This window comes from Salvelinus alpinus, chromosome 8 (assembly GCF_045679555.1).
Source record: "Salvelinus alpinus chromosome 8, SLU_Salpinus.1, whole genome shotgun sequence".
Taxonomy (NCBI): Eukaryota; Metazoa; Chordata; class Actinopteri; order Salmoniformes; family Salmonidae; genus Salvelinus; species Salvelinus alpinus.
The window spans coordinates 44,893,847-44,903,047 of record NC_092093.1 but is presented as its reverse complement, the minus strand read 5'-3'; the positions used below and the strand labels follow the sequence as shown (position 1 = coordinate 44,903,047).

Below are 9,201 nucleotides of genomic sequence, written 5' to 3'. Positions count from 1 at the left end.
GAATAATAAGAAGTGTTCATCATTAGCCGCAGGAAGGGGTTGTTGGAAGTGCTCCTGATAAATTTAAATCAATTTATCAAATGACATAATTACTCCTGTCTGTTCAGAAATAAATGAAATCCTTGAAAATACTACACCACATAACATAATTTAGCCACATGTGCATCACATCATTAAGCGCATTTTGATTTTATTATTATTTTATTTTATTGAACTATTTAAAATACATACTGATGCCCCACCAGGCAACAATTACATACTGTAATTCAAAATTCAAAAGGTAATCGCAAATCTGAGCTATCTTTGTTGCAGGTTCATGGAAACAGTTGAATAAGATGAGAAAAAAGAAGAAACCCACACACTGCTTCTGCTAGTATCACCGCTTCCCACCAAGCCCTACGTATTGGCCTTGAGGCCACACTAGCAAGAGCAGTGTGCGGGTTTCTTCTTTTTTCTCAACAATCACGCTGTTTTGTTTCACCAAGCTGTTGAAAAATGCTGTGATGAACTGAGATTTTAACTTTCACTTTGGTTACCATTACCACCCAATCAGAATATATAAAAATGAAAAAAAGAAATGTTGGTATTCAATTTCCAATTTCTATACTTTATTAAGAAAATGTGATTAATAATTCCAACTCAAAGAAATGGTAATCTTCAAATCAATCTGAAGTGATTGAATCAAAAAGAGTTTCAATGAACTCCATGAAATGTTTTTAAAATCTGTTAAACATTTAAAGTACCATCTCATGATGTTTCAAACAAATCTAATTTCTCCATAACATAAAGATTATTCAGTAAATCATTAACTTGTGATCCATATGAGCCTCACCAAAGACGCTCTATCTGCTTGAGGATGTGCATTCCCAGTCGACAAAATGTGCCATGTGACATCATAATGATGTAGGTTTCTGGTTATAAATTGGTTTTCTGGTTGAGGAGATGGAAAATAAGCAGATTAAAACCAAGTACAGACTTGTTTTTTTTCTTCAGATTTTGGTTGTTATGACAGCCAGATGTAGACATATTTTTGTGGATGCTAAAAAGGCATTTAGAAATCTATTTCAATCAACTGAACCAAAGACAAAAGACATCCGAACCAATACCCTGTCTAGTTCCACTGAAACAGCTGTAACTTTTTGGATTTGTGCTTCTTCTTGGATGATACACACAAACCGCCATATGGTAAGTCAATTCATATGAAAATACATATACATTTTAAAATGAATTTGACGATGCAAATTTGAAGCAAATTCTAAGCCTACAAAACAAGGATCCCAGAAGTAAAAATGTGTGTCACTTTCATAGGGCATTATAAATCTCCCTTAGACAACATTTAAGAGCATTACACCTATAAGAATAAATTATTTAGGTACCAAAAAATCAGGTGAGTAAACATAAATTCCAGTGCCTTAAAGCACACAATAATGTTATAAAGTGCAGCAGTAAATTAGACTGTCTACTACAGTATACACAGTGAGCCCAAATGCTCTCAGTAAAACCCTATCATGAAAACATAAAACAACTTAATAACAAACATACAGTAAATCAATTATATGGATGTAAAAAAAGTCATTAGAAAGAAAATTACAATACTTTTTACAAAGTATGATAGGTCTTGAGAATTGAGAGAAAGATACAGTAAGTAACTAAAGCAGATCAAAAGAGTCGACTGAGTTTTTAGAATACTTTAACTGAAAATATACCTTCTTCCCTAGTAAGTACATTGGTTAAAAACTGTATCCACATGAGAAATATATTTACATTTATTTTATTGATGACTACTGGGAGTTTTTATTGATGATTACTGAGAGTAACACTTCTATATATCTCTTGTGATATATTGAAGTGATAATATTATTTGTGAAAAATAATAGTATCACTTCACCAAACATAAAATCAAGTGTAGCTTATGATGCACAGTTTCTTAAAATTAATAATCCTCGCTTTCACGTAAAAGTATGTCTCTCATAGTGCAATGTCCTCTTATCATTCAAACAATCTCCCAATATTGAAGATCAAGAACTTCAACCTTAAATACGGCAAAATGTGAAAGGATGCTGAAAATATAGCAGATATAGTTCAAGGGTCAAAACTCCGGTCTATTCTTGCTAACCCTAACCCTAACCCTAACCCTAACCCTAACCCAGGCCTCTATATGGAGCTTCGCCGCTTGCTGTGTCCTAGTCTGTATGGGGTGAGACTGTGCAGGCCCGTGGACACAGAGCTGATGGCGGAGTGGGGATGGTGCATGCCGCAGACGCAGCCATTGGAGTGAAGCGGGTGGAGGGGGTCGGAGGAAAAGGCCTCCCCCTGCTCCATGTATGTGTCCGAGGTGGACAGGTCCCGGGGGATGATCATGGGGATAGAGTACTGCAGCTTCTCCCTGCTCTTGTACCACAGGCAGGAGCACATGGACTGGAAGTGGAGCACCTCCGCGTACACGTTCCGCAGCCCCCGCCCTGCTCCCCCCACACCACTGTTCCCTGATCCTCCACCACACCCTGAGGCAGCTGAGGAGGAGGAGGGCAAGTCGGGGGCGCAGCGCATGTGGTTGTGCCCTCCCGCCTGGCCGTTTCGGGAGAGGAGGGCGCGCTGCTCGGCGTCCCGCTTCTCGTCCTCCGCGTTCATGGTCATGAAGCGCAGCACGACCAGGTTGAGGAAGGCTCCGATCACGGTCAGGCCAGTGAGAATGTAGATGAAGCAGAAGGCCACGTACTTGGGGTTGGTCTGTAGAGCGTGATCCTTCTGCAGTGCCACATAGTCCCCGAAGCCGATAGTGGTGAGAGTGATGAAGCAGTAGTAGTAGGCGTGGAAGAAGCTCCATCCCTCGAAGTAAGAGAAGGAGAGTGCTCCAATGCACAGCGTGCTCATGCAGGAGATGAAGCCAATGGCCACCATGTTGACCATGGAGACCTCAGTGCGCCGCATGCCAAGGCACTTCTTCAGGCGGTGCAGCAGGTAGCGCACCAGGGTGTTGATGCGCTCGCCCAGGCTCTGGAACATGACCAGGGTGAGAGGGATGCCCAGCAGGGCGTAGAGCATGCAGAACACCTTGCCTCCATCCGTGCTGGGGGCCGCATGGCCGTACCCTAAGACAGAGAGAGACAGCAGTAGAGAGTCAGTGGGGTGGAACAGACAAAATGAAGTCAGTTGAGTTGTTCAATTGAGTTTGTTGAGTTACTTTGTTTAGTGAGTGAGCGAGTTAGTTGAGTTAGTTAGTCAGTCAGTCGCGTCAGTTGAGTTTCTTCTATAGTCGTTAGTCTTTTGAGTTAGTCAGTCGCGTCAGTTGAGTTTCTTCTATAGTCGTTAGTCTTTTGAGTTAGTCAGTTGGTCGAGTTACTTAGTTGAGTTACTTCGTCAATTGAACTGGGGATGAAGGTCGAGAGTGCCACAGTTCTGAAATTCAACACAATTTAATATTCTTCATTTTGAGGGGCTCCACAATGGACATTGGCAGAATGCAAGGGAGTTATGAATGGGCAGCAGTAGTGGTGGCGAGAATGGTTCAGTGTTGATGTTGTGTGGGGGAGAAAGGCCTTCAATTATTCATAACGAGTCGGTCTCTCTCGGGTTTGGCAAGTATAGACCACTAAGGACAGTTGCTCCTAATTAGCCCCTTACATTGTTTTGGATGAGATGCACTTGCTGTCAATATGAATGCTCTCTCTTATTGAAGGAAGATCAGTTAAGGGTATTATTTTAGAATTTTTTTCTGCTAGGTGTATTGTACAAGGTTTGTATCATTAATTACAGTACACAGATACTGCATAATGGAAACAAAATGTATTCAGTATGCTAGGGTGTTACCTGGCAAACTGAACAGGCTTTGACATGATTGATCAAGGGAAAGAAAGAACAAAGACTGTCTAAAAAAATAGAGACACCCAATTTAAGCAGAAAGCCCAACTTCACAAGTCCAAGCAATAATGAAATATGATTTTACGATTAACGCAATACTTTTAAAACTTACATTATTTTTTAAACGGGTTGATATGAGATGAGAAAACAGGTTTCGGTGATATTGCACTTACTGATAGAGCCACTTAAAACCACTTGGAATGATAGAATAAAGGGTTTTTCAACACTTCACAGCAGTTCTGAAGAAATGACTCATTCCATGGGTACACCAGCTGAGCTGACCATGCTGATTAATCCACTGAACGAGTGATCTGCCATGCACCCTGGCACATTTGCGGTGAAATATCATTCAGGCTGAAAAATCGAGCTTTTAACCGATGTATCAAAAGTGCAGCCAACCTCAATCCTACACACATCCCGTCCCCCACACGTGTACTTTAACATGGTTGTCAAGGGAAATATATTTCCACGTGCGGCGGACCAGTTGCATGCAAGATCCTTGCAACCCGGTGTCAGATGACAATGGTGCCAGAAAAGACTGTCCAATTGTTTGCATGTAATTACTTTGCTGTTTGATTTCATTTCAAGGGCTCTGGTTTTATTGCCTCACCAACCTGTGTGGTTAACTCATCTGTCTCGTTGAAGGCAAATCAGTTTAAAATCTCACCCCTGCCGCACTGCCTTGAAAGCCCCGGGCTTTGGCTCTTCCTCTCCGAAGTGAGAAGAAATAACATCCTGATGACACTTAGCTACTTCTAGCTTAATCTACTGTACGTTAAAGCATTCATCTTCCTATCCTGGGACGTGTCATGTTGTTTTCAGATGAGTTTTCCATCTCTATCTTTCTTCACCTTGTCCTATAGGGCAGATTACGATGCGTTACGGTGTCCCACACGAACATACTTTTAAGATCATTTACAGCATATACCTCTTCGTCCACGGTGCTTACGAGGACGCAAGTGTGGCAGGAGATTTATTGCCTCGATTCTCATTTTCAACATCCTTCAATATTTCTGTCTCTCTCATATCTCTCTCTCTCATCTCCCCCTCTCTCTCGCTCTCTCTCTCTCTGTCCCATCTCCCCCTCTCTCTCTGTCTCTCTCTCTCTCTCTCTGTCTTGCTCTCTCTCTCTCAATCTTAAAATTATCAACTTTAGTTTAGATACAAGCACCATGAAACACTATCAATTAATTTGGGGAAAATCAGTTTTTTGCACCTAACTTGCTTACTACGTTTTCCATCTGGTTTCTTACTTGACAGACTCCGTGAAATGATGACCTCTTCCTAAATATATCCCAAAAAATGTTGTGTATGGTTTCCTCGAGACAAGGGTGTGTCTCAATAACACATACCAGTCCAATAATGTTAATAAACAGTAACACGTACCAGTCCAATAATGTTAATGAACAGTAACACGTACCAGTCCAATAATGTTAATGAACAGTAACACGTACCAGTCCAATAATGTTAATAAACAGTAACACGTACCAGTCCAATAATGTTAATGAACAGTAACACGTACCAGTCAAATAATGTTAATGAACAGTAACACGTACCAGTCCAATAATGTTAATAAACAGTAACACGTACCAGTCCAATAATGTTAATGAACAGTAACACGTACCAGTCCAATAATGTTAATGAACAGTAACACGTACCAGTCCAATAATGTTAATAAACAGTAACACGTACCAGTCCAATAATGTTAAGGAACAGTAACACGTACCAGGCCAAATAATGTTAATGAACAGTAACACGTACCAGGCCAAATAATGTTAATGAACAGTAACACGTACCAGTCCAATAATGTTAATGAACAGTAACACACACCAGTCCAATAATGTTAATGAACAGTAACACGTACCAGTCCAATCATGTTAATGAACAGTAACACGTACCAGTCCAATAATGTTAATGAACAATAACACGTACCAGGCCAAATAATGTTAATGAACAGTAACACGTACCAGTCCAATAATGTTAATGAACAGTAACACGTACCAGTCCAATAATGTTAATAAACAGTAACACGTACCAGTCCAATAATGTTAATGAACAGTAACACGTACCAGTCCAATAATGTTAATAAACAGTAACACGTACCAGTCTCTAAAATAAAAAAAACAGCAATCATTAGGAATTCTTAATCATCAGTTACCATGTGAATATTTTCACAACCGTAAAGTTTTAATAAAGGTGCATGTTTTTAACCAGTTCAATAGCATGTAATATACATGTCAGAATTAATTAACAATAATGAACCTAGTGAACAATAACTCATTAACCTGTTAATTTATTGTGTTTGTGTGCGCGCGTGTGTGGCCTATCAGTGGGAAAGCTGGGGATGTTTCTTCAGTTTGATAAGTTTATTGAAGTCTGGGGTGATGGTTGACAGGACAACTCGGAGGTCACGCTCGCTGTCCAGTTTGTTTCTGCTTTTAGTTTTCAGCATGGCCATAGCAGAGAAGCCACTTTCACACAAATAGGTAGTGCTGAACATATACTTGTTGGCATTGCCCTTGTGATTGTAGTTGTCCTTGATGTCCTTTGTTTTTTTGCATGGTTCTTTTCTGTTTTCCTTTGGGATCTTGGAGGGTCCGGGTCACGGTTTTTGGCTTTGTGGGAGATCTGTCGACATGCCCCTGAGCAGGGCATTGACCCTGGATACTTCTGTCTGTCGCTCTGAATGGGAGTCTGTTGGATGACTGGTGTAGAGTAGTTGTTGAGCGGCTTCACTGCAAGTATATCGTATGTTTCGTGAAAAAAATAAAAAAAATAATGTTACAGCCAAACACTAACCCGGACGACATTGGACCAATCGTATGAGACTCCCAACCATCGTATGAGACTCCCAATCACGGCCGGTTGTGATACAACCTGGAATCAAACCAGGGTCTGTCATGACGCCTCTAGCACTGAGATGCAGAGCCTTAGACAGCTGCACCACTCGAGAGCACTAACAACAAAGATCCACCACCATATTTTACAGTAGGTATGTTTTTTTTCTTCATATGAATCTTTCTTTCAACGCAAAAACCAACCAATTGTGTGTGTGGGCAACGAGCTCTATTTTCATGTCATCTGACCATAGCACCAGTTCAAATCTAAGTGACAATGCCATTTAGCAAACTCAAGGGGTTTACATTGGATGACGTAAAAAATGTAGCTCTTTAGCCACGGTGGGTGGTGGTTTTGCATTGAAAGAAAGATGCGTATGCAGAAAGTGGATTTACTGTATAGGCACATGTATATTGTCTCATTTGCATATTTTCTTACAATATTTAAAAAATATATACAGTACCAGTCAAAAGTGTGGACACCTACTCATTCAAGGGTTTTTCTTTTATTTTTACTATTTTCTACAAGTGAATAAAAGTGAAGACATCAAAACTATGATATAACACATGAATCATGTATCACATAGAATCATGTAGTAACCAAAAAAGTGTTAAACAAATCCAAATAGATTTTATATTTGCAATTATTCAAAGTAGCCACCCTTTGCCTTCATGACAGCTTTGCACACTCTTGGCATTCTCTCAACCAGCTTCATGAGGTAGTCACCTGAATGCATTTCAATTAACAGGTGTGCCTTGTCAAAAGTTAAATTGTGGAATTTCTTAATGCATTTGAGCCAATCAGTTGTGTTGTGACAAGGTAGGGGTGGTTTGGTAAAAGACCAAATTCCATATTATGGCAAGAACAGCTCAAATAAGCAAAGAGAAACGACAGTCCATCATTACTTTAAGACATGAAGGTCAGTCAATCCGGAAACGTCGCAAAAACCATCCAGCACTATGATAAAACTGTCTCTCGTGAGGACCGCCACAGGAAAGGAAGACCCAGAGATACCTCTGCTACAGAGGATAAGTTCATTAAAGTTATCAGCCCCAGAAATTGTAGCCCAAATAAATGCTTCATAGAGTTCAAGTAACAGACACCTCAACATCAACTGTTCAGAGGAGACTGAGTGAATTAGGCCTTCATGGTCAAATTGCTGCGTAGGAACCACTAGTAAAGGACACCAGTAAGAAGAAGAAGAGAACTTGCTTGGGCCAAGAAACATGAGCAATGGACATTAGACCGGTGGAAATATGTCCTTTGGTCTGATGAGTCAACATTTGAGATTCTTGGTTCCAACCGCTGTGTCTTTGTGAGATGCAGAGTTGGTGAACGGATGATCTCCGCTTGTGTGGTTCCCACCGTGAAGCATGGAGGAGGAGATGTGATGGTGTGGGGGTGCTTTGCTGGTGACACTGTCTGTTATTTATTTCGAATTCAAGGCACACTTAACCAGAACGGCTACCGTAGCATTCTGCAGCAATACGCCATACCATACCATCTGGTTTGCGGTTAGTGGGACTATCATTTCTTTTTCAACAGGACAACAGGACAATGACCCAAAACACACCTCCACTAAGGAGAGTGATGGAGTGCTGCATCAGATGACCTGGCCTCCACAATCACCTGGCCTCAACCCAATTGAGATGGTTTGGGATGAGTTGGACTGCAGAGTGAAGGAAAGAAGCCAACAAGTGCTCAGCTTATTTGGGAACTCCTTCAAGACTGTTGAAAAGCAAGCGGTCCTTCACCCTACATATACAGTAAACTGTAAGCTACGGATGACTGTAGAACTGCTCTGTAAATGACTGTGCAGACCTGGGTTATGTTAGTAAGTACACTCTTTACTGCACACTGCACGCAGTCCTTCAGTCTGGGTATATTATGATAGGACACTACTACTCTAACTGTGCTCTCTACTCCAGGAGCCCCAGCAGTTAGTGTGGAGAGGCCCCTGTGACAACACAACACCGCCCTTTACCCCGTGTCCCCTCGCCACGACCTGATGACTTTGCCTTCCTGAGTCAGGATGTGTCAGTTGCTCTGGCTGGCACGCAGTTGTTCCTCCAGGGGCCACTCACACTGTTCAAAATGATTAGAGTCACTGGGAGAGGAAAAGTGGAGAAGTGTACCATCACCCTCTATGGCAGGTAAAGAGTCCACTCAGGGCCGTGCACAGACCTTTCAGGGGGCAGGTGCTCAAAATGAAGAAAAACATATTTTAAACATAGTCTTAACATATTTAACATGTTTTTTAACATAGGCCTATTTATTCCTGCAAAAACACACTCACTCATCACAAATTATTCATCATCTTCTAACTCTTGATGTACACTGTGTCCAAAATATTAAGAACACCTTCCTAATATTGAGTTACACCTCCCGCCCTTCCTCTTTTTGCCCCCAGAACAACTTCAATTTATTGGGGCATGGACTCTATAAGTTGCACAGTGGTCTAAGAATCCGGAGTGGCGCAGTGGTGTAAGGCACTGCATCTCA

The 9,201-nt window shown here is 41.2% G+C and overlaps 1 protein-coding gene across 1 annotated transcript in view; it reads right to left on the bottom strand.

Moving 5' to 3' along the window:
* Window positions 1–470: 470 nt before the first annotated feature.
* The window catches only part of LOC139583202 (potassium channel subfamily K member 3-like), a 47,573-nt gene continuing 38,842 nt past the window's right edge, over window positions 471–9,201 (bottom strand). The window contains exon 2 of the mRNA XM_071414033.1: window positions 471–3,092. Coding sequence (XP_071270134.1) covers window positions 2,155–3,092 — 938 coding nt within the window. The 3' untranslated portion in view covers window positions 471–2,154. The remainder of the gene's footprint in view (window positions 3,093–9,201) is intronic.